This window comes from Lepidochelys kempii, chromosome 5, assembly GCF_965140285.1.
Source record: "Lepidochelys kempii isolate rLepKem1 chromosome 5, rLepKem1.hap1, whole genome shotgun sequence".
Classification (NCBI taxonomy): domain Eukaryota; kingdom Metazoa; phylum Chordata; order Testudines; family Cheloniidae; genus Lepidochelys; species Lepidochelys kempii.
Genome location: NC_136384.1, coordinates 90,392,523 through 90,419,121, shown reverse-complemented (window position 1 = coordinate 90,419,121; position 26,599 = coordinate 90,392,523). Strand labels below are relative to the sequence as shown.

Sequence of the window (26,599 nt, the reverse complement as noted above, 5' to 3'; positions counted from 1 at the left end):
GGTGGCAGATGACAGAACAAGGAGCAATCGTCTCAAGTTGCAAGTGGGAAAGGTCTAGGTTGGATATTAGGAAAAATAATTTCACTAGGAGGGTGGTGAAGCACTGGAATGGGTTACCTAGGAAGGTGATGGAATCTCCATCCTTAGAGGTTTTTAAGGCCAGGCTTGACAAAGCCCTGGCTGGGATGATTCAGTTGGGGTTGGTCCTGCTTTGAGCAGGGGGCTGGACTAGATGGTCTCCTGAGGTCTCTTCCAACCCTAATCTTCTATGATTCTATGACTTTGTTATCTGTTGACAATGGTGTTCTTGTGTCCGCAATAGGGACATCTTTGGTTCAAAATGAAACAGCTGTTACAATATGCCCTCAAGGACACAGGTCTCACAAAAGATAAATAGTTTGTCAGAGCTGTAAACTGATTACATCTTCAGAATAACTGTTAAATGCCCAGCGAAAAGGGAAGGTCAGGTGGTTGCTGCTGCCAAGGAGAATGAGATCACTCTAATGGGCACTGTGAATAGAGGAAACAGAAGATCAGGAATTCATCACTGTCTTCTGGAAATAATGACTGGAATAGCAGAAGAGAAATAGCAAAATGCACTTAACACTCTCTCATGCAGAGGAATCAGACTGAGCAGCAGTCTCAGACCGTGACTCTGATGCCTGCTGAAAAAATGATTAGCCTTCTGTCAATTTGACCACTCAGAATCCCAAGCCATTGCAGCCATTATGGGCTAGATTCTGATAGCCTTGATTTTGCTGGTTTCAGTAGAGTTATGCTAATTGATCCAAACTGAGGATCTGGCCCAATGAAGGCAAACACTGGCATGGCGTCCAGATGCAGTGCTGCCTTCTCCACTGCAGATGGCACTACAGCTAACCAAGCCACGTAAGGCCGGAAGGCACCTGTATGGACTGAACTAGCAGAGGGGAAAGAGACTGGGAACAGGAGGGGATAGAAGACAGTACACATTGAATGGGAATGGGGGGAGGGGGAGAGAAAGAGAAGAATGTAGAAGGGAGAGGGAAGAAACAGAAGAGGAAAAGAATAAAGCCGAGTTGGAAGTACCACTCCTAAAACAGAGGAAATAGTTTGATCTGTGTGCCATTCAATCCTTTGCCTCTCTGACACTACTACACAGGAATGTGTCAACTTTTGAGGGTGGTTTTTATTCTAAATCGGGCACGGTGCTAATGTTTACCTGCTCAATGGGAATTAAGCAGCCTCAAAGATCTGTCAGGCTACTACACCCTCGCGCACACATTGAGTGTATATATGCCATGATACCAGAATATATAGGGGATTCATTCTCAGAGCTCCAATGGGATCTATTTACATTTCTTTTCAGAATGTTGTACTTTTTATCTGCTTTTTTTCACCTAAAACCTTCATTTGTCTGATCTTAATCTCTATACTCAGTTCTGACTATTCATGCTTTAGCTCTATATTCTGCTTTACCAAATTTAAATGATTGTCAAGAAGCTACATCTTGTATCAAGGTTGCAAATGTTCAGGTTACCAGCTATCCCAAAATACTCCTCTTATGGGGGTTGGCTGTAAATATGTGAGGATATTTGTCAGCTAGCTACAGTACCTCTTGTCTAGTCAGATTATAAACTGTGAAGTTAGCACCAACCTTGTATCTTTTCTGAATAGCAAGAGTATCTGCATTGTCATATTAGATTAGATTCAATAACTTAAGTAAAAAATGCTCCATTGGCTTATAAAATTATATTAGATGTTAAATATAAAATTCAGGATAGTCATTCATCCACATTATTTTATAAAAACAAAAAAAGTGTTCGACAGTCATTCATAGGACCTTCAGAGGCTTCATGGATGCTCTTTCCTTCCAGGCTGGTATAATCTAGCTACAGTGGCTGTCAAGCTTTACTACTTATTTCCTTTTTTTGTTTTTGTTTTGTTTTAGCGAATGGGGGAGTCCATGCCAATGACAAGAGAGAAAATAAGATTAGCAGAAATTTGACTAGCTAATCTTGTTCAGTCTAGTCACAGTGATGACTCATTCTTGTACTCCCTTGTTTATCTTTTTCAGACCTTCTGTTGAGCACCTGACAGTGTACTAGATTATCTTTCTTTTAGGAAAACCATTACTGAGAACCGTTTCCCTGATACAGAAGTTCCAGAGGCCAAACGGAGCAATAACTCTAAACTGCAAATATAACTACTTAATTTCTTGGACATTGTGGGTGATTTATTTTATTTTTTTATTCTGCATTGACTTTTTTTAGTTTTTGTTTAGGGCCAAATTCTGTCATCCTCACTCACAATGGGCTACACTGTGTTTTTTTCTTATTCATCTGATCTGGGTTGTAATAACCGCTTCCCAATCCCTTTGTTCAGCTATCTGGATCTTGGGTCTGCTATGGAGTCCAGATTCTGACCTCCAGATACTTCGGTTGCAAACAGTGGGGTGGGCAGGAAGCAGAGATGGGCAGGGAATGGATGGAGCCTTGGTTTCTTCCCTCTACTTATGGGCTAAAGTAGCTGGCGCCATACAAAGGCAAAAGTAAATTGCACTCAGTCAAGGACTCTAGTAATTTACTTTCTCCTGAGCACAAATACCAATCTAACAATAAATTAATCTGTCAGCTTCTTAACTGTAAATAATATTGCAGCAATGTTATGCCATACACTATGATGCCGGTGTTAATTAGTTTGCAGAATGTTTCTTTCAGTCAAATAAAGAGGATTTTTTTTTACAGAAAATATTAAAAATGCAGAGCCACATTCTCTTCTCATTTTTACCTGTGTAAAACTGGAGTAACTCCATTAAATTAAGTGGAGTTACTCTATTTACACTAGTATAGCTGAGAGCAGATTTTGGCCTGAACTGGGTGCCTCAAAGGAATGACAGGTATGTAAGGCTGATAAAGTTTAATAGATCAACAAATGGATTGTAAATACCTAAAAGGCCTTTGAGCCTGCTTCTTCAAGTGCTAATACAGTAGTTTAAAAGCAACCCTTATTTTAAAAACCTATAGACCTTAATACAGAATGATTATCTTTCCCTGGAATGTTTAAAACAACCTACAGAATGTTATAGTGGGCATATAATTCTCTATACAACCTATAGGTTTTTAAAATTATTTTTATGGTTTCCTCACTATTAAATTCTAAAACGATTTTTCATAAGAGAAAACTGTGAAAGTGATGGGTTGCTTTGCCCCCTTTACTGTGACCTACATGGACACAGTACAGGGAAAGATTTGCACTGGATGATAGGATATTAAATTACTATTTCACCTTTCCTTTTTGCTATGTACAACGGAATTGTAGGTCACCCTTTTGTACCTTGAATAGCCTTTGATATGATTTGTTTATACTGTCATACAGCAAAAATCCAATCACAGTAAACATAGCATATTTTACATAAAGTATCCTTTCTTGTATATATATTTGCATTGGAAGTTAAGAAAATGCAACTGGGCTAGCAGCAACCCTGGGGAATACTCCAAAATTTTCTCACAGCCATATAGAATGGGTATTTTCAGTAAATACCCATCTTTTAGAATGGGATTTTTATAGACCATCAAGTGCTACATTAATCACTAGTATAACATCATTGTTTTCAGTAGAGTTATACCAAGGAGGAATGTGGGCCCTAGTGACTGCTTCAAAAAAATTCTAAGAAAAAATAATCAATGTGAAATTATTGGCCAACCAAACAGAAAGCCATTTTCCTTTCAAGCTCCATTAGCAATGCAAGGAGGGTGAAGGGAGAACAGAGTGATATCCTGGCCCCACTAAATGACAAAGCTCTAACTTCAGGAGGGCCAGGATTTCATCCTGAGTGTCTGCCCTACAGAAATTAGAAAACTTTTCGGGGGGGGAGGAATTAGAAATAAAAAAGTATCTAAGACACTTCAGGTTGCCTTAATAGAGAATTGTATCGCTCCTACAAAACCCATTAGATGATTGAAGAACCTCCAGAAAATATACGCTCTTTAGATAATTTCTGCAAAACCCTATGATACTCATATGGAATCCTATTGGTTTCATGCCTATTAAATCCTGTAGGACTTTTCCATAAGGGAAGAGTTTGACAAGAGCTTTATTTTAGTGACATTTTGACATCCAAAAAAGTAAGGGACATATACTAAAGAGTGCAAAAGAATGAGGGCAAAAAAGCATTTGCAAAGGTACACCTACCTTTGCATGTGCATTCACGACAGCTGCCCACAGAAATTGCTAATCAGGTGCCATTTACATGGGCAATAACCCAATTTTCACACAGTCCCAGTAATTGTACATAGATTTTAGCCTTCATTTTGAAAAAAAATTGGCCCTTCTGTAAATTATTTATTTACAATCTAAGGATTTTGTCCAGAAGACCATTACCTGCAACAGCCCTTGAGGGACCATTCTGCCAACTCACGGATGCTGTAGCTCAGAGTATTCCAGGTATGGCTCCCTCTGACACAGTCCTTCTCATCCCCAGAGCACCCACTACATGCAAAGTTAGGCCTCAAGATTGTTTATCAGCCATACTAATATGGAGTGGGTGGCATAGAGCTGTCTGCACCAGTCTTATGCCACCCAGAGATTCCCCTGGGCAAGGGAATGCCCTAGCTAGCTGTTGAACCCAGCAAGGGAGTTTTCCATCTCTTTTACACCCACAGAATAGCGCAAAGAGAACAGAGTGGGGTTGAGAATCTGTCACTCCAATTCCACATGCATGAAAACTAATGGCAGCTCAGTGGAAAAAATGTAATTATCATCTCTTCTTCAGCCATAGGATGACTCATTAGGCTTCCAAGATGCCCTCTCTCCAGAGTGGTGTGTAACTGTAAGTGATCCCTTACAGTTGTGTGGCCGTGGCTGAAGTAGAGATGCTTTTGGAATTCCCTCTTCCTGGATCATCATCCCTACCATTCCTTTAAGCAAGACTACAGGTCTCTCCTGGCTGTCACTGTTTATTTGTCATTTTAGTTTGTTAGTTTGTGTTTTTATGGCTATGTGAATTGTAGATATGAGGGCAGGAAGGGTGTTTTGTTTAATTCTCTGCTCCTTGCTCTGGGCGTTTTGGCTTTCTTTTCTAAATATATAAGTTGTTTATCAATGATATTGAAGTTCCCAGAAGCTTTTGGGCATGGAGCACACAAGTTCACACCAGCGAGAACAAGGATTCTCTCTAGCAAGATCTGTGTCTGGAACATGACAATATGTAACCTCCCATTTGTTAAAAATGATATATGTAAATGTAACCCAGGCAAAACAAAACAAAATTAGTCCCAAGAAATCTTGAAGTATAGTTAAGTAGGGAAAAAATGCCCAATTCATTGTGCCTGTGTGGAGTTGAAATATTAATGCTAATGCAAATATGTGATTGTAAAATGTAATAGTCTTTCTCCTCTACCTTTCTGCCTATAGTAGGTTCTCATGTGGTGCCCACCACCGTGGTATCTCAGAACCTCCCAACATTATAAAGTGTACACATATCTTTCTCTCTTTACCTCTTCCCTGCAGTAATCAGGGACTGACATTTATTTTGTGTGTGTTACTGTACCGTTGGTGTGGGAAAGTTGGTCAAAACCATGAGGTTTGCATTTTGCTCTGAAAGTACTGAAGTTTCAGCTGTTGTTATGGGAGTTAGTTCCAGATTTGAGGGCTAGTTGCTGATAAAGTTTTGCTTCCTGCATGCATGAAGTTTAATTAGACAGGAACCAACCCCACTCACTTTACTTATTTTTTACTGATTTTTAAAGACCTAGGGTAAAATCCTGGCTCTATTAAAGTCAATAGCAAAACACTCACAGGTTCCAATGGGGCCACGATTGCACCCTAAATGTTTTAAAAGCATGGTCCTTATGGCACATGTTGATGGCTAGTTAGCTGCCTAAACAATCATTTGCACAAAATCAAAAGAAGATGCTATCACCAATCCTTCCATCAGCCACATGCTCGGGCAGCTGGAAAAAATCTGTGCCAGCCACCATAAACTGATCTCTCCCCTTACACACCTAGGCCGCAGTGTACTGCAGTTAACAGCACTCAGGTGGAACAGTACCCGCACATGGAGCACTGCGGATGTCTCCATGGGCCTTCATGAAGGCAGATTACAGAATCAGGACGTTCCGTACCTAGTTTGGATAATTGTACTGAACATAGAGTATAGCATATTAATTATGACTATTTCACCTTTCCTATTAACGGTCAGTCTTCTTCATTTATGTCTTTAAGCACATAAAAATGTTTTGGATTATCTTTATATTTTTTAAAACATCTACACTTTCCCCTAGTCATGTCTTATGATCCCTTATCCGCCTCAGTGACCCTATTTTAATTTTAAATTGCTCTCTCCAAGCCTCTTCTCTCCTCCCACTAAATGGAATTTGTCATTTAATTACCCTGATGTGACCCTAAAGAAATTATAACTTGAAGAAATTCTGGGACTAAATGAGTTTGGGAGTATGTGAATATGTTAGTGCTATTGGGAATAGCATGTGCATCGTATTTAGCTTTGTGTTCATTACCCACATGGGGGAAGGTTAAACAGCAAAATAATAATTAATTATTTGGAAGGTGGAAGAAATAACACTAGAACATATGGTCTAAAACAATTGACTAACGGAGTGTGTATCACGTAAACTGTATTTATTTATGTACTTTAATGTGGTTCTGCCTTTGTTTCTGGCTCTCTGAGGAAAGGCATTTTCTTCTCCTACTGGCTCTTGGGGCTGCCTCTTCCCCTCTCTGGTTCTCTGGAACAGGTCCTCACTGAAGCTATGGCAATTAACAACAGCTGAAGATCTGCCCTTGTGTGTTTCTTTCTCTCTCGTTTTGCACCATTTTCCATATGAGGGACCTCAAGATGTATGGAATGTGTGCATTATTTCAGTATTTGCCACTCACCTGTTATTGTTTTGTTTAAATCTCACCTTTTTCTGGCTGCTTTCTACTCCTAGAGGCAACCATTGATTTTTTTTTCTAATTTTTCACCACATATTAAATCCTGAAATCTTTACCATCCCTCACCACCCATCACACAAATCAGCAAGACGTGGTAACTTCATGATTTGAGCAATGAAAATATTACCACACTGAAAACTTCTATAAGGAAGAGTCTTGGGAGAAGAAGGGAAGTACAGAAAGGGTGAAATTTGGAAAAATCAAAGGGCTGGAGCTAAGAACTGATTGATCTGGTCTGTAATCCATTCAACTGGTAACTCTATACTTACAGTTCACAACTTTGGGTTATAGAGGACTTTTTATGTAATAAGCCTTCATTCCTTCTGTAACTAAAATACCATTGAAACTAGTGAGCGAGCGAGGTGCACAACAAAGGCAAGATCTGGTCCTAATTTTTGTATGTATAGATGGCCACTGACAGAATCGGACTCATGATGCAAAAGGCTAGTTGTTTAGAATAGGCCACACATTTATTTGGCCTCTGGATTTCTATTTGACCTTCTGTCAAAAAGCCTCATTTCCCTGTGGGAGGGGATGATTATTGTTTCTTCATTCGATTTTACTGCAGATCTTAAATCCTTCCTCCTCTTCCTCCTCCTTGTGAAGAAAATGTAGGTGACTGCTCCCTCCCCTATACCCTCCCCATTATCCCCACAGCTCTACCCACTATAGTGATAATGAAATGTTGCAAGCACAACAAGTCTCTTAATGGTATATACATACTGCTTTGTTCTCTTTGAAGAACAGAAGTGTTAGACATTTGTTCATTATTTCATATTAACTGGCACATAGATATATATTGGCCAAATTCTGCTCTCCATTACATCAGTGTAAATCTGGAGTAACTCTATAGTAATGTAACTCCAATTAGAATGTGTTGTCTTATAGTACATACACTGAGGATATCAGAAGCATTTTCTTGCTGTTTCATCACACCAAATAAAAAGAGCTTTTATTTTTTTAGATATGTACTTTAGCACCAATTTCTTATTTTTGATAATGTGGGTCAGTAAACATTTCAAGTAAATATTTAAATAAATAAAGTATAAGCTAAATGAGGAAAGGCTGTTTTTTATATAACCATCTCTCTGCTTTTATGATACTTTTATATTGAACCTTATTTTTCAAAAAATCTGTTCTTTGTTGCCATAGCAATAGATTCCCAGGGTGAAATTATATCATACTGGCTTTCTTTCAGGTTTCTGCAATGTGCAATCACCACCCACTCCTCCTTCATACTGTCAATAACCCACCACCTCCCTCCCCATAGCTTCTTATACCTTAGCATCCTTAAATTGTTTTGGGAGAGGTAAGATGTAGAATGCTGGTGGGGGGGGGGAGGAAGGAAGGAAAAAGTAAATTCTTGAATTGTTTAGAGATAGACTGGTACACTGTGCAAAACGTCTCCTGTCCAATTGGCCTCAAATAATATCCATGAATGTACCTCCATCCAGAGTCCTATAATTGTATCTCTTCTGAGTATACACTAACTGCCAATGTCAGTTGTGCCAGAATGTGTAGTGATTTGGTGATGGGGGAGGGAGCAAACATCTATATTAGATTGACACTGCCAAAGCAATTTCAGATTTAAAGTTGAACCTTGGTCCCCTGAGGTGAAATGCTATTACATGAACACAGTGTGCCACCTCACCCTTGCACCACAGCAACTTGATATATGTTGTAATTTTGAAATCTACAGGCTGAGCAGAACATCTCCCACACATGGCATGTCAGAACAGAATATAGTTTAATTCAAAATAATTGCATTAGCAAAAAAATTACAGGCCTCTATTTTATTTTGAAATGATATATAAAGCTACCATAGCAGCATGAATTATGAGCCTCTATAGCTAGCTGTAGTGATATTTCTTTAGGGCTCTGTTCTGACAGCTTTTCTCACATTGAGTAGTACCTTACTCCATGCTTGATCCCATTGATTCTAAGGGGACTAGTTTTGGAGTAAGGTGCTACTCAGTGTGAGTGAGGGGGAGCAGAATGGGGCCTTGAGTGATCATATGAATTCTGGTGAGAGTCACAGCAAACTGAGCACATTTCTCTCCTCTGAGAATCAAACCAAGTGCTTAAGTTAAACTGTTGATTTGTGTTTTATTTATATAGATATATAAAACATAAAGGGTCAGATCCTCAGCCATTTCAATGCAGGCACACTGATTTACATGAGCTGAAGATCTGGTTCAAAATATATTTCAAATGTGTATTATTGAAAGTTTCCGTTTCTTATATTTTCATTAATTGGCCAAAGCATTATGTACTATTTAATTAATAAGTTGTTTATATAATATATATTCTTTGGTAGATCATTATTGTTGCTTTTTTACATGCCCTGACCAACTTTGAATAGATCTTGTACTACCTCTAAACCTTTTATTTATATTATGCTTTTGTTTTGTGTAAAAGAAATTGCTCATCTAATGAAAAATAAATGTCTGTACTTGAATAAACTATTTCATTGCATGCTTGTCCTGGCAATACAATATTATCTATTAGCTCTTTTTGCAACCACACAAAATCCTAAAGTCAAGAGATATAAGAGCCATAGCACAGACCTGCTTTTCATTGCTTGTCAGTTTAAATTAGCTATTAAACAGAGTTCCAGGTACAAGACAATCAATGTTAATGTACTGTATGTATTTTTAAATTTAGGAATATTTAAAGCTAACAAGCTTTTTGATCTTTCCAATGTCCATTTAGATTCCATTACATTCATAAAACATTACATTATTTACATGAATATTGTTTAGATAGTATCATGGATATAATTATCAGAAAATGTGTTTATACATTTATGTTGAGAATAGCAAAAAGGCACTCATTTTCTATTTTAATACGCTGAAGGGAAACAAAAAATATTGAGAATTAGTGTATCCAGACCCTCCAAGCCTATTCTTTCAGCTAGAATACAATTATGTTAAGAAAAAGATCAACAAAGATCAACTTGCTACCCTCAGTGCAACTAGTCAGTCCAAATGTTAATAGGTGGCCATAACTGTGCCTACTCCCCAGGAACTGAAGTCTGTAAGAGCTACTGGGTGCTCAGCAGTTTTGAAAATCATCCCACTTATTTAAGAATCTAAGTAAGAATTTAGGGGCTGAATCCTGCAAGGTGCTGAGCACTCTGGTCCCACTCCAGCAAAGCACATAAGCACGTGCTTAAATTAATTATGAGGCTAGTGCTTTACTAAGATGGGTTCAGAGGGCTCAGTCCATTGCAGGATCAAGCCCTAGAAGCCTAACTTAAGGAATGTCAAGGCTAGGTCAGGGTGACCTGTGGGCATGGGGTGAGCTGCTCAGTATCAGGGCTGAAGAGTCAAAGATCACTTCAGGGCCAGGCCAAGTCAAAACCAAAAGTCAGAGTCCTTTGCCATATTGAGTGTGAGGTGACAATGAGGATTAGGTCAGGCCAGGGTCTTGAACTAGGGTCAGCAACAGTCCTAAGACAAAGACACAAATGAAGATAAAGGTCGAGAGCTGGGCTGAGGTTGAGAGCCAGGCAAGTCACAGTGAGGGCAGCAAGGCAGGGTCTAGGGAAAAAGCACACCAACAAGCCATGTTGCTCAGACAATGCCCAGAGATGGCCGCCTGGTTTATAGGAAGAGTGTCAGCCAATGAAGGACTCAGGGCTGTCACTTATGTCCCTCAGGTTGGGACTTCCTGCAGGGCTTAGCCTCTCCATACTTCTTGGTGGCAACCCTGCCTGGGGCACCACTGGCAATGAGGAAGTAGTGCTTATCTCAGACCCACACTCCCCAGCTCTTAGACGGATCTATTTTTTTAAATCTTGGTCAAAATTTTGTGTAGGTATTTTCCATTCCAGTGAGCAACTTTAGACAACCACTGACTAAGAGAACTTGTTTTTCTTGTGACAATAAATGACAGGGGAATGCCACTTGTCTCACATGTTATATCTGCAGCTGACAAACCTCTAGGGTGTTTGGAGAAGGAAAGCCCTTACAAGGCTCAGGATTTAAAATCCTACACAGTCAGCTGGATGCATACGTACACAGCAGCTATTATGTTGTACAGCACATAGGTACACAACAGCTATTCTGTTTCAGAAATTTCACAGGAACAAAACAACTATTTAAATCTCGGAAACATAATAATAGATCATCTATTAGTCCTTGTAGATGAATCTATAAGGTACCTGCTCAGCCTCACATATGACCCCACCCAATGATAAATCAAGTGAAGATATGTTTGGAAATGGATATATTGGCCCAGATTCTCTGCTGTACCATTTCCTTTTGGCACAGCAGGGAGGAGCCATCAGGGAACCTCTTGTGGCTCCCTGATTCTGATGGCAATCTAAGCCCACCCTAGGTTGGCCTGCCTCCCAAGATCTGTGAAAGTGAAGGATTGTTTTCCAGGATAGGTTGTAGATCGTTGATAATGTGCTTAAGAAGTTTTAGCTGGAGGTTGTACGTGATGGCCAGTGGTGTTCTGTTATTTTCCTTTTTTGGCCTGTTCTGTAGTAGGTGATTTCTGGGTACCCGTCTTGCTCTGCCAATCTGTTTCCTCACTTCCCCAGGTGGGCATTGTAGTTTTAAGAATGCTTGATAAAGATCTTGTAGGTGTTTGTCTCTGTCTGAGGAATTGGAAGCAAATTCGGTTGTATCTTAGGGTTTGGCTGTAGACAATGGATCGTGTGATGTGTCCTGGATGGAAGTTGGAGGCATGTAGGTAAGTATAGTGGTCAGTAGGTTTCCAGTATAGGGTGGTGTTTATGTGACCATCACTTATTTGCACAGTAGTGTCCAGGAAGTGGATCTCTTGTGGTGACTGGTCCAGGCTGAGGTTGCTGGTGGGGTGGAAATTGTTGAAATCCAGGTGGAATTCTTCAAGAGCCTCCTTCCCTTGGGTCCATATGATGAAGATGCCATCAATGTAGCGCAAGTAGAGGAAGCGTGCTAGGGGACAAGAGGGGAAGCGTTGTTCTAAGTCAGCCATAAAAATGTTGGCATACTGTGGGGCTATGCGGGTACCCATAGCAGTACCACTGATTTGAAGATATAAGTTGTCCCCAAATGTGACTACATCCACCCTGATCGAATTGGCCCTGTCAACACTGGTTCTCCACTTGTGAGGTAACTCCCTTCTCTTCATATGTCAGTATATAATGCAAAAAGAAAAGGAGTACTTGTGGCACCTTAGAGACTAACCAATTTATTTGAACATGAGCTTTTGTGAGCTAGCTAGCATGTTCAAATAAATTGGTTAGTCTCTAAGGTGCCACAAGTACTCCTTTTCTTTTTGCAACTACAGACTAACACGGCTGTTACTCTGAAACCTGTCAGTATATAATGCCTGCATCTGTAATTTTCACTCCATGCATCTGAAGAAGTATTTTTTTACCCACGAAAGCTTATGCCCAAATAGATCTGTTAGTCTTTAAGGTGCCACCTTGTTGTTTTTGTGGATACAGACTAACACAGCTACCCCGATATTTGGGATGAAGGGCACTATTATAAAGGTATTATTGTTTGTATCAATTCATTTATTGTTCTATGCTACTCTTTTCTAGGCCTGGGTAGCTGTAGAAATTAAACTTTTGTTGCCAAATTACCATAAAAGACTGGGCCAACAGCAGAACTCTTTGGTCAAATCAATCTTACTGCCTGGACCTTCTGACTTATCTGGTTTTTTTAAGTAATTCTGAAGCTTCCACCTGTAAACAAAGCTGATCCCTCCAAACACCATAATAATTCCTCATCTGGCAATCCATTAAAAATACTTAGCAGGACACAATCAACTTAAAAACCACACTTCTCTCTCCAAATCTTTTACCTACCATTGTTACAATAAACAGCTAAGGTTACCATAACTGAGAGATTATGGTGGGGGACAGGGTGTTTTCTTTTTTTGTTTGTTTGCTTTGAGTATTTGACTACATTTTGCATATAGTCAATGTCACTGATTCCTAAGGCCCTGATTCAGCAAAGTACTTAAGCACACTGAATAGCAAAGGAACTACTCATGTACTTAAATGTTTTGCTGAATCAGGGCCTTATTCCATTTCTGTTTTTGGTGTACGCCTTTCACATAGCAAAAACGAGAAAAAATAAAAAGAAAATGAGATTATAAATCACATTGACAGGAGTATTATGCGACAAGTGTAATACCCCAAACTACTTTTAAATGTTTGTCATTTAACTGACTAAATTTCAAGTTGATGTTGTCTCTTTATATCAAATACATTCCAAACAAGTAAAAATGGGGTTTTATAATTAAAAAAAAAAGGCCAACATTAACATTTGCAATAATTCACACAAAATACCTTTTTTACTTTTTGTATGTATCTTTCTATTAGCTCAGGACCACATTTGTCTGCTGTGGAAAAAAATGAAGGAGCAGAAACATGTTTAATTATTTTTTCAAATAATTTAAAAGTACATTCCAGTTCTAGAGATATTGCTGGTTCTAATGGTATTCTCCATTTTAAGGGTCGAGAATATCTCTAAAACTGTAATGAACTTTTTAAAAGTTTATTGACTGTCTGTACTAAACCATGGGATACATGGGGGAGGGGAGGGGAGGGAAAGGTGCAGCAAACCATAGAAATCATGAGTTTGAACATTCATTACAGAGAGATGAAAGCCATAGATGATGTGCTGGAGATTAAGTGCAGCACTGTGTTCCTTCACAGTTGGTTACAAATATATTAGGAATCCTCAGTATACATTTCTGAGCTCTTTTCTGTCTGAAAAGTCCACACCCTTCCACTCTTTGGCAAGGGCCCTGTAAGATTTGAAACTGAGGGATCCATTCAATTATATTATCTCCATCTGGCAAATGAGGTCGGTTGTGGCACAGAGAGTTTAAATACTTGCCCAAAGTCACATAGTAACTCAGTGGTAAAGTCAAAATCCAGGTCTCCTACTCTCAGCACCCATTTATAGTACAAGTAGGCCAGGTTGCCTCAGGTGCTAAATTAAGTATGTGTACAGGCACATGACTGCGTTGAACTTCTCTTCACCTTTGATGAGCACTTCATTTTCTAAAAGTTCTGATAGTTCAGAGGGAAGTTATAAACTGTTTTGTTACTCAGGGTCATATGTTCCCTGGGGGTTGTACACCAGGGGTTGTGCAGGAAATGGTAGCAACTTGTACTGAAGAATTTGACTCAAAAATTTCAGCCGTAGGTAAACTTCTTGCCCGGCATGATGCCATGCCAATTTACTACTGAAAAACAGACACCAAATTTTCGAAAAAAGAAAACTTGGCAATGGTGAGTGCAAATAAGGGGACAATTGAGGAAAATCAAATATAATATGTGATGCCCTGAAAACCCAATTAAATCTATTTCAGGGAAAAAATGCTAGTTACTACTGCATGATGGTCACATACTTTCAGACATCCAGACCTCACGGAGCCAAAATAATACTTACCCATCTTTGAAATTAGTGGATGCAGTAGAGGCATCGTAGGGTGCATACTGTGTGTTCCACTTTGTGCCAGATGCTGTATGATTTTTACCACTGATGCATTGGCTCTCAGCATACATTTAAAGCTGGATTGTGTATTTTGGATGCAGCCCTGCAGAAAGGGTGCTGTAGAGTCACACCACTAGTGCAGGTACAATTTACAAAGAGAGATTGTGCCTCAGGAACTGTAATCTCTTCTGTGGCTGCTCTTTCTGTGTATGGGGTGTGTGCGCTAATGTACAACACAGATTGCCCTTAGTTGGGTGTACCAGCCCCATTCTGTGGGGTGGCGTGGGAGAGAGTCCTGCAGGGCTTTGCCTCATCACCATCTCCTTTGGGGTGAGAGACAACAGATGGTGAGCAATCCTTGTGGATGGGCTGCTGTTTTGACTAGCCATTGTATGGCCCATGCAAAAGGGGGGGGGGGGAACTAGGAGAAGAAGACTCCTTAGGTGCCCAATCTCTCACTGTGCCCACGCAAGGGCTGCTCATAACCTGGCTCTTAGGAAGGTCAACAACTTGCCTGCCATCACGGTCACTCCACAATGGGCAGTCCCATACCACCCCGTGGGTCGGGCCACAGGGTGAAATGCTTTGAGGACTAAGGGGGGTAAGGGGTTTCTGGGGTTGTGAGGAAGGCAGGTGGATCCGCGAGAGGCTTTCTCTTCCAGGGGGCCAGCGAAGGCAGGAGCCAGGGAGAACTTCTCTTTGGGGTTTCTGCACCTGCTCCCAGAAGCTGATCCCGACGGGCAGCCCCGCCCCTGAATTAGAGGGGAGGGTTAACAGCCACCCCCGAGCACCGGGAGCCGGTTCTCGCTTCAACCGCCCCGAGATTTCACAGTCCTCTCCGGGGGTCCTTGCCGCTCCACAGTCCCACCCGTACCACATCCCAGCGGGCTCCGCCGCAAGGAACCTGCTCGACCGTGCTGGTGCCTCCCCCGCGCCCGGCTCCCGCCCAGGGCTAAGCCTCCGGGAGTCAGGGCCCCAGAGCCGGCGCCTCCCGCACCTTGGCCGGGCACCTGTGAGCGAGCGGCGGTCCCACCCCACGGCCGGGGCAGGCCGCGGCCAGAAGGGGAGGAGAAGGCGGCGGAAGGGGGGCGGCGGCGGGCGGTTTCTCATTGGCCGCGCTGCGGAGCCCCGCTCCCCAGCCCTGCGCGGCTCCCTTGCGCGCTGCTCCAGCGAACGCCGGGCCGCGGGGAGGTTGGCGCCGCGTCCCAGTTCCTGCCTGCCGCGGCCGAGCCCCCGGCAGCTGCAGTGAGTGGCGCCGGAGGGAGGGGAGCGGGCGGGCGGGTTCTCCCGGCGCTGCGGCCGCGTCCCCGTCCCCTCGCCCTGCCGCAGCACGATTGGGGTGGGAGGGGGGCTCCCCCCCCCCGCCTCGGGCAGCTCCCCCCCCCCCGCCTCGGGCAGCTCTGCCGGCAGGGGAAAGGCCGAGGCTCCTGCCACTAGACGCAAGAGGCGTCGTCCCCCGTCTCCCCCCCCGCGCCCGGGAATCAGGTGCGTTGGAGGCTCGCGGGGATGCCCGGAGTCCCTGCCGCCTGGGCGGGTTCGCCCCTCGCCTTTGCTAGCTTGGCGTGTGTGGAGGCGCGGTAGCCCCGGCGGCTCCGCCTGGCAGCACGTCTTCGTTGGCCGGGTAACGGGGAGGAGGAGGGGGGTCACTGAGGAATGTGGCGTCCGTGCGGCGGGGAAGTGCCTGCCCGGGAGCGGCTGGGTGCCGCGGCGGGAGAAGGCGCAGGGGAGGAAGCCGCGGGGAGAAGCGGAGGCTCTGAGCCGAGAAGGCTGCCGGCCGCATTCCTGCTCCTGCCCATGTGTCCGCCGCAGAGCCGGGGCTTGGGAGGCGCGGTTCGCAGGTTTCCTTCTTCGGCTCCGCACTGGGGGAGTGCGGGAGTGGACGCGGGGCTCGGGCCCTTCTGCTCTGCGCGGAGCAGAGCGAGGGATTCAGGGCCACACGCGCTTTGTGATTAATCCCTTAAATCCCCGTGGGGATTTCTGTGTAACCTTAGCTGGGAGATTGGCTACTGTCAGTCTGCGTGTGTGATGTGCACCACCCCACGCAGCCCTCTTACAAACCCAGGCTCTCCCCTACCTCTTCCCCTCTCTCCAGGGCGCACAGTAGTGCATGAAGTGTCATTGGGTCCTACAGAGATGTGGTGATGAGCTGGAAGGGAAAAGTGCTGAAGTCGGCTGGGTTTTTCTGAAGGGTGACAGCTATCATGACTGTCTTCAGGCAGGAGAACCTGGATGATTACTATGAGACTGGAGAAGAACTCGGCAGGTACAGTAGGTCCTGAAAGATTGTACAGTGTGTTTGTGAATAGCTATCAAGCTGGCCAATAACCATCATAAATTGTGAAAGGAATCTAGTGATTAATATCCCTATTAATAGTATTATAATATTGGGGGGGGGACTTTTGTGTGATGCTTGGGCAAAGCTTTTTAGCTATGTCTCTTAGGCTGTGAAAAACATTGTGCCTTCTGCAGTGTAGTTAGGTCAGCCTATGGCACTTCAGTAGAAAATATTTTTTTAAGTTTTGTGAGAATCCTGTATAGACTTGACTAGATGAACAGAAGAATGTTTCCATTTACCTAGCTCGGGCTCTCGGAGAGGTGGTTTACCCACAATGACACAAAAAACCCTTCTATCAATGTGGGAAGTGTCTACACTATGGCGCTACAGTGGCACAGCTGCAGAGCCATAGGTGTGCCACTGTAGTGGCTGTAAGGTAGACATACCCTGAGTGTGAATACAGAAGAATGAGGTGATCATACAACACAGGTTAAGGGACTCCTAATGGTACTGGTAGTACTTCCATGTCATACAGAAATTCATTACTATGGACTGAAGCAAAATGTATTGACCTAGATCTAGAGAATGCATGCAGATTTAATTTCTTGTTCCTATACATAGTCATGTTGTCCCATCTTATTTTCTTTAAGATACCAGTGTGTTCTAGAAGGTATAATTCAAATAAGGATGTGACTTTAAACAATATATGTTGCTGTCTTAAATCATTCAAACTAATAGGAATTTAGAATTTGATAATTGCTAATTAATACCTTCTAACGTCATACTTATATGTCTAACAGTCTGCATGTATATGTGTCCGAGATTTTAAATAGGGATCTGAAATAATTTTGTGTTGTGCTTTGACGTATGTTATTCAAACAGGTAACTTAAATTGCAATATATTGTTTGTATACAGAGAGAAATCCACTTTACATTTTAGAAGCTCTGTATATCTGTCATATGATCTTTAATTATTTTACTAAAACCAAAATGGTACTCCCCATATAAAGATATGGGAGAATCCATCTAATTTTTTTAACTGTTCTCTGTTTAATGAAGATTCAAGGCATATGTGTTGAATTATTCTGTTCCAAGTGGGAAAAAAAAGTCAGATCAAGAGACTTATAGTAGTTAAGAGCTGTAGGTTTTACACTGTCTATATAAAGCCTATTTGTTGAATGCTATTAAATGCACAACTTCTGCCACAGCTTTTGGTAGTAAGCCCAAACTGTTGGCTAGTGTTTGTAGTGTTCTTTGGCTTTTAAGAGCCTTCAGCTTAATGTTAAATGAAGTCAATTGTGTGTGGGATCTGTTTGTGTTTTGTCTTTTGTGAACTGCAGGATTTTTTTTTTTTAAGTTTGTTGTTACTGGCCCAGTGAATCTGGAGTAAATATTGTATAATTTTAGTATCAAAATATTTGCAATTTAAATGTAAATTTTGCAAGGGGCATAACTTAACCTGGTTATGTCAATGTGAATACATATGTACTCTGTATGCACAAACAAAAATGTTCACAGGTAGTGCTAACAAATTTTGAAAAGTATATTGAATCTCTTGCTTCAGGGTTTACGCCATCTCTAACTATTAGGGACCAGGATGAAACCTAATCTGTGAGGGAAATGATCCCACAGCTGCTTACTGGGGGATACCCCTTCCTCAGAAGCATCTAATGCTGGCTACTAGATTAGACCTTGAGTCTGATCCAGGCTGGCAATTCTCGTGTTCCTAACATTAGCCTTTTTCTTATTGATAATATGGCACTTCAGTAGAAAATATTTTTTTAAGTTTTGTGAGAATCTCGCTTTCCTTTTTTTTAAATAAGCTTTCAGCCCTCATGGTTGCAAATAAAAGCTTGCAAATGTGAAACCTAAAGGCTCAAAAACCAGAAGGCAAATAGGAAGGACCCCATTTTTATTATTTTTAAACCAATATGTTTGGGGCGTGACTCATAGTTTTTTAACACTGGGGGTTGGCAGTGCTGGAGGCTGTAGTCTTGCAAAGCCACGCTGTTTCTCCCCTTACTTAGAGATAGTGTGTGTGTGGCAGTCACAAATAAGGTAGGTGAATGAATGCACTGATTTTAATAGTTCAGTGGAATATGGTGTGCTTATTTATAGGCATCATAAAGTACCTCGAACACCTTTTGAGAAGGCACTGTACAGGTGCCCTCAGGCTCATTGAATGAGTTTCAAATTAAGGACTCTTTCAGTGTTCTATTTTTAGTTGTAAAATACTTTGATTCTTCCTTTTTATCATATAGTTATTGTCAGAAGTATTACAAAATAAAAATTTGTTACTATTTTAATGAGGAAGATCCATTAAAAATGTATTGCTAAATGCACTGCAGAAGTTAAACCTCCTTTATTAGTTTCAATTTAAAACCATCTTGGCTTGTCATAAAATCCAGAGATGTTTTAAGCTAATGTAAGGAATAGCAATATGCCCTGGCTGAAGAAACACTTCTTAGTTTGTTTACTACTGACCACAGTGCCTTTACCCAAGAATAGTAAACTTTGCTTCATCATCCTACTGGTGTATTTTTATTCTGGGGGGTGGGAAATGCAAATAAAGGACCACAGAAGTATTGATACTATGGGATCCCCTGTAATTGTCTCAGCTGTACATGATTTATTCCTGTGCGTGTTGGCTAATCTGTCATTATCCTAAGCATGTGTGTATGTGTAGAACAATCTTGGGAGACGTCCAGATCAAATATTATTTTTATCAGAAATGTCTATTCAAAAAACTGCTCTCAATTGTTGCAAATGTTTCATTACATATACAAACGTTTTTTCTCTAATACAAATTTAAGCTTGCTTATGACATCTGTATAAGGAATAAACAACATAGTAATCAATCGTCTAACCATGAAATTTCATAATGCTGATGCAGATTCAGTTCTAGCCAGGATGCCGATTATTGTGAAAGAGCAACAAATTTACTGAAGCTTTTCTGTTCATTTAAATTCTGCCTGCAGTTGCAAGCTGTGTGACCGTGCATTTTAAATACTCTTCTGTAGTGTCTCTACTTTTATTCAGTTCCAATGCTTTTGTTGGTGTATGAGTTTGCCGAATTATTGCGTGCTTACTATGAGATTTTTTTTTTAGTACTGCTGATCAAACTTTAATATTCCAACTTAATGGACTTATCAAAATGTGTTTGCCTCCATAAAGATAGGCTTGTCTTTGCTGATGGAAGTTGTTTCAATACCGGAGGTATTGCTTAATTAATTATAGTGACAACTTACCAAAGCAAGAGTACAGTTATAGCTACATCCCTGTTTACCTAAGTTGGGTGTGATTTGGTCCATTGTCCTATAATGACTTTTTCTGCAGCTTGTTTTTATTATTTTTGTGAAATCCCCAAAAAAGCTACACTGTCTGCACGACAGCTTATGTTGGCATAATTTATGTCACTCAGGGGTGAATAAACCACGTGCGCCCCCACCCGAGCGACATAAATTACACCAACATAAGCACCAGTGTGGACAGCGCTATGTCAGTGGAAGAGCTTCTCCTCAAATATTTACTGCCTCTCTCAGAGGTGGTTTTATTACGTTAGTGGGAGAGCTCTCTCCCGTCATTATAGAGCATCTTCACCACATGCACTCTTCAGCGCTGTATGTGTAGACAAGCCCTTAGATTGTTACAATGTCACTTCTTTTTCTAGATTAGAGAGAGAAAATGCATTGGTATTGCAATATGTTAAAAAAAACTGACAAAATAACTTAAATAAAATTTATTTCATAAGACTTCATAGTTGTCAGACATGAATTTATGAATACTCCTTGTGCATGAAGGCTTTTTTATCCCAATCATTTTTAAAATAAAACAAATATTTTTTAAAAGTAGTAGGAATAAAGTTATAAAGTGACAGGTGCCTAATAAGCATCTACTAGGAAATGGGCCCACCCGTGAGGTAAATAAAAATATACTTTTAAATAAGGTAACTGCCTTGTGTTACACTTAGGGGAAAAAAGACTGGAGAAAAACAGTGTAACTGCCTTGTGTTACACTGTTTTTCTCTGGTCTTTTTTCCCCTATGTGTATCATTCTAATAATTAATATACAAACCAAAAATTCTTGTCTCGTCAGAAAAAAGAAATACTTTAGATTTAAAACTCCCAAGAAGGTATGGGTGTGATTCAGATATGTGCTGAGTGTCTGCCCGTCTCATTGATGTCAGTTAGAGTTGTCTGTGCTTGGTGTAGCTGAAAATCAGGCTATATGTGCTCATTGGTTCGTGAAATGAGGAGGAATCGCCACTGACAGTTGCTATTTTTAATTTACCCAAGGCGGCTGATAAACTTCACTATAGTCACTGATGAATTCTCTATATCCTTATCTTCAGTCTGCTACATGATGAAAGAGAGAACAAGTAGTTGTCTGTTTATCATGGTGTTTTGTTTGCACATCTGGACCTTGTCTAAACTAGAACTTACTTCAGTATAACCATACCCCCTGTGTGAATAATCCACACCCCTGAGCGATGTAAATTATACCAAGCTAAGCGATGGTGTAGACAGTACTCTCCCACCAACATAGCTACCGCCTCTCGTGTAGTAATTAAGCCGATGGCTTAGAGCGTTTTAGCCAGAAGTGCGACAATGGCGCAGCTGCATCAGTGCAGTGTGCCACTGTAGCACTATTAGTGTAGAAGTAGCCTAAGAAGACGCGATTTTATCTCTTTGTATTCAGTAGTGTGAGTAAATAGTCTGGAGACAGTGTGAAAACAAATTTTTGCTGTGATGTTAGTCTGCCTGTTGCAAGTAGGCAAATATCTCCTTAAGTGATACATGCTTTGTGCAAATCTTTAAAAGTATTCCACTCTTAAAAATGCAGAGAATGTCCATCTCCTGAGTATCAGCTTATAGTAACTATATTGCATTCTCTTATTAGGAACATGGTGAAAGGATATTTGAACAGATTAAGCTTTGCTAGCAAATAGAGTTTGACCTTCAGTGTTGGTTTTGAGAATTGGAAACTTAAACTCTTAACAGGTTGATGTACTGAAACCATGCGATGTCACTTCTTTTCCCTCTAGAAATTTGTAACATCTGATACTCCTTTGAGATATTTGCTTCTTCCATGTCAGGCTTATCTTAATTGCATAGTAATGGTACTAGCTCAAAATTGTTGTGCCAGAGGGATTTTTTTTTAATATGTAGTTATAATGTAATTGTGATCTAGATTAAAAAGCAGTTTGAAAAAACACTGTTAATTTAGACATAAAAAGGACAAATGTGAGAGATGATGTGTCAGAAATGTGAGAGATAACATTACATATAAAGTCTTAAATTTTTAGCTATGAGAAATTACCCTTCGGAGTTCTCCTGCGGTGTAATCTCTTTGTAGCCTCTCTCTGGTTACGTATTAAAAGTGACACAGAAGTATGTACCAACCTTAAAAATTTCTGTGTAGCCAAAATGGTTAAATTCAGAAGTCACAGAATATGTCTATATGTGCAAGTAATAGGGAAAAATGTCTTGTAAGCATATTAGTAGTACTTACATAACCTAAGCATCAGTAGCATGCTCTGTTTCTGTAGGATAATTCTTGTAGTAATACAACTCTGTCTGCTAGTACTGTTGTATTGCCATAAATTGAATGATATCTGGGAATGCTAAGAAGTCTATAAATACTTTAGCAATGAAGTAGGTGTTAATTATAGTAAGAGGTTTTAGCTTTTCTTTAGTGAGTTTGGAGGTTCTAAACTCAAGTTACAACCTAGAACTTTTCAGATGTTTTGTATACAAATACTGTTCACATAATCAGTCTTCTGAGGTGTCATCACTCAGAAGAAATGTTAAACTGCTCTATGTTGTGCCCATCTTTTGTGGCTGAGCAAGTGAAACACTCGCTCCTCCTGCCATCGATTGGACCCTGTAGTTTTGTGAGTGGGAGTGGGGAGGAAATCTCTGTATAATCTTGAAAGCATGGTGGCAAGGCAAAAGGGAATGGAAAAGAGTCCTTTGTGTGTTTCCTTCCCCATCCCTCTGAGCTGTGTCTTGAAATGCGGTCTTCAAAAGTGAATAATAAACTGTGTAGTGGATGTGAGCTGTTGATGTCTGAATGGGACTGTCAAAGTGGTACCACTGGTTGATAATCTGTTGCCTTATAAAATGTGTTGATGTGTAGCTATGTGAAAGGCACAAGAGGTACAGATCGTTTTCAGAAATAAACTAAACAGCACCACCAAGCAATTATTTCTCAAGGAAAAAAAATCTGCTTTATTGGTTTATGATGCAGTGTAATTAAAACTATAGCAGCCTACTGCTTATTCTACCCCTTAATTTTAAATGTGTGAACTTTTTTAAATTTAAACTTTTCAGGAAGTGGATAACAATGTCTTTTGAATTATTTTTCTTGGTTTGGCTCCATGAAGTACAATCAGTGCAGGAACTGGTGTGTTAGTAATGCACTGGCACTTTCATTAATTTGTATTTTTAAGGATCCATATCTCTTCTTGCAGATGCTCAAGGATGTAATTTCTTTTGCTTATACAGCACATACTGAACAGATTTTTTTTCTGGCTTGGTTAGGCATCCAAGCAAACTTGCAAAAACTGTGTACGCTATCAGGGCGGGATGTGAATTCAGGCAGTTCTTCTCTTATGGGGGAAGGAGAAACTGGAAATAGTTACACGGAAACTCTCTCAAATTGCAATCAGGATTAGATTATGGGTTTGCCATATGGTGCAATACGTTAGCTTTTTACTTAACCAACGCCTGTTTATAAGTGAGGGAGGGCTAAGAAGAGGGCGGCAGAAGAAATATAAATATTAGTCTTAAGGCCAGTCGTGTTCTTTGCTTATCTTCACTGTGCATGTAGATCCATTGATTTCCCTCGGGCTATTTATGTGAATAAGGCGAACAGAATTTAGTCCTTGCAGTGCAGGTTTTGTTGCTTGCTAGAACCTGCAGCCTCGCCCTGCATCCCACCACCAATAGGAACTCCATGGGAGGGAGGAGGATGCTGTTCTTCAGCAGAGAGAGCCTACAGTCCCATCGCAGCCAGATGGACTGGCTTTGTTTATGTTTTGTTGGCTGGTTGAATTAACTTGTTACCTGTGTATGGTTGTGTTTTTGTTTTTGTGTGGTTTTTTTCCCCCTTCTTCCCCCCCCTCTGTTGGTCAAAATTATGTGGTTGAACCTAATTAATTGTTAGGGTGCCTAGAGTTCTTGTGTGGATGTTTATTGTTTAAATCTAAATAAATATTTTCTCAAGTGTGCTAAACATGGTTCAAACATGTAGGAAGGTGCAGTCCTTACCCTGAAGATCTTACAGTCTAAAGGCTAGGACCTGAAACACTTAAGCCTGTGGGTAATATGACTTGTGTAGAGGCACTGAACTCAATGAAAAACGGTTTGCATGAGAAAGGTCTTAGAAGGAAAATGTTTGCTTCAGGCAATAGTATTCAATTTGCAAGAGCAACAAGAATTGATAATTTAGCCTTTAACTAAAAAATATACTGTAAATGACAGGATAAAACCCAGTTCTTAAATTCAGCACTGTCCTTGCTTTCATTTAATCAGTGCATAAGGTCTGGTTGTATACCTTCCCTGCTTAAACAAATAAGGTTTGTGACACAGGGATAGTTTCTTTTAAGGAACTTAATTTTGCCATTACCTCAATAGGATAATATCCCATTCTGTTTTGACGTCAGTTACAGCCATGTTATTTCACCCAATTTAGTGAAGTTATTGTGTCTGACTTTATACTGACTTCTTCTTTGGAGAGGAGTTCTTGGTTTTTGTTTTTTTTCCCCTAATTGCTATGGTGATGGATTCTAATACCAGATCTTAAGAGTGAAACAATTTTTTTGTTTAATAACTATTTTAATGCTTGTCAAAAGAACTGAATTGGAGCATCATGACACCTGCTGGAGGCCCAGGGATGTGTGGCTGCTAAATCACAACTGCACCATATCCCCGCCTCACTTTTTTTTTTTTTTTCACAAGCACACAAAGAGTGGACATGCTGGAATGGGGGTTAATACTGCTTCTTGGAGCCTTAACTCCCATAGTATGGCAGTATATTTCTGGACATGTCTTGCATTTCATTTCTTTCTGGGAGTTAGGCCATCCATACAGATTTGTAATGGGGATGGAATGGAGCTTCCTGCAGGCTCCCAGGAACGAGAGAGCATACCAAGGGAAGACAACTCTCTCTCTTGCTGCTTTCTGGGTTTTTCTCTGCTGTTCTTCCGTGTTTCTCTCCATTCATCACAGCAGATGGATGTACAGGGAGCTGGATCATTATATTTCTGTATGCATGTAGTGCACTAGTTGTTGTTGTGATAAGAGTAGCCAAACCATTCCAAAACAGCATGTATAAAGATGCTTTTCTTCCTCCTCATTCCTGTCCCTTTAGAAGTATAGTATTCACATCGTTTTCCGTGCCAAGGATGAGTAAGTTGGTGTTACCTCATGGCCAAAGCTACCATGTCTGCCTGCTGTCCTAAGTAAATTGTGTGAATGTTTTGGTGGTTGTGGCCAATTAGAGACCATATAAAAGAAATGCTCTGAAATGACAGATAAAATCTGAGTGTGGGGTTAGCTCTGGGTACTCAGAGCCATGACTGAACAGTCTGAGTATGTTTTCCGGGTCAAAGCAGCTGGAGAATAGCTAGACGAGGATTCCTTCATATGGGGATTGGGGAGTAATTAAGGATAAACAAACAAAAAAATCCCAAACTGGTCATATTCATCTGTCAGTGAGCATTCTGTAGATAAACACCTGATGAGTAGAACAGCCAGACAATTAGTTGGCTGTAATTAACAATAATTCCCTGTAATAAGTTATGCAGGGAAGTTGCTAATATAGCAGGCATTCAGTGTGGGATTTGTGACAAATTGACTATGCTTTGTTTGCAATTTTATTTTATATTCCATGAAGGTGATTTGTTTAAACCAAGAACAAAATATCTCTGAGAGCAAAACATTTCCTGTTTCTTGCAGTGGGTTTTTTTTTATGGGCCATTGTATTGTAAAATGTGTTGGTTGGTCAATTTGTTCTTGCATTTAGCATCTTAACTCAGTGTTTGGAAAAAATACACTTACCCACTGATTATTTAGCAAGAGAGAAGTTTTCCATGGAGGAAAAAATGGGCCCAAGCCATCATTTTCTGCTCAGTATAAAAAACTTTTACTATGGATCATAGTTTTCACTGCTGTCCCACAGGGTTGTGAATATTAGCTATGTCTTGGTAGTTCTGCAAGTAGTGCAAAACTACCTCATCCGTTTCGCTCTGCTGCTGTTTGGGAAAGCAATGAGCAGTAAGCACACAAACCCCTGCACACCTATCTTTCACGTCCACCTCTGGCTGGTGGGTCTAGTCCTCCTGGCTAATAAGTGACTGGTAAATTATTCAAGCTCTGTCATAAATATTCATTCATTTTCCAGAGTTACTGAAGACTGACATAAAAATTTCTTAGAGAGTAATCTTAGAGACTCATCTAACCAAATTATTGCAGCTTTCAATGGTGTCTCTTGACAGCATTAATGTGCAACAGAAATAAAATTAAAACCTGGTATAAACTGCACATGTGTTCTTGCTGTCTATCCCCATGAAATGTGGAAACCCCAAAAGTGCTGTATAATCCCATCACGTATATTTATTACCATCCAACCAACCGCTAGATCCCAAGCTATCTATCTTTTTTAAAGGTTGGGGGGGGTGTGATTTGGAGGGGGTGGAATAAGAGAAAAGCTGCTCATTGTCCTGAAGTAGTGGGCAGTGCGAGAGTTATATAATAAGTGACCTGGTGCCCTAAATAGAATCCGCCTCCACAGGTCATGGATCAAACAGTCATTCCAAAACCGATCCACTTCTGGACCCATTGTTATAAAAGTGACTTTTTGAGGGAGATTCTTCAAGTACTCTTTCTTTATGAAGTTAAAGACAACAATACTTACTGTGCCATTGCTTCCCTTTTCC

The 26,599-nt window shown here is 40.8% G+C and overlaps 1 protein-coding gene across 4 annotated transcripts in view; it reads left to right on the top strand.

Annotated features, from left to right (window-relative positions):
- The first annotated feature begins 15,372 nt into the window (after positions 1–15,372).
- DAPK1 (death associated protein kinase 1) overlaps positions 15,373–26,599 on the top strand; it is a 123,559-nt gene continuing 112,332 nt past the window's right edge. Inside the window, exons 1-2 of one of the 4 annotated variants that reach the window (XM_073344991.1) lie at positions 15,373–15,629; positions 16,477–16,647. In XM_073344991.1, coding sequence (XP_073201092.1) covers positions 16,586–16,647 — 62 coding nt within the window. In that variant the 5' untranslated portion in view covers positions 15,373–15,629; positions 16,477–16,585. The other 3 variants (XM_073344992.2, XM_073344993.1, XM_073344994.1) reach the window with 3 other exon arrangements.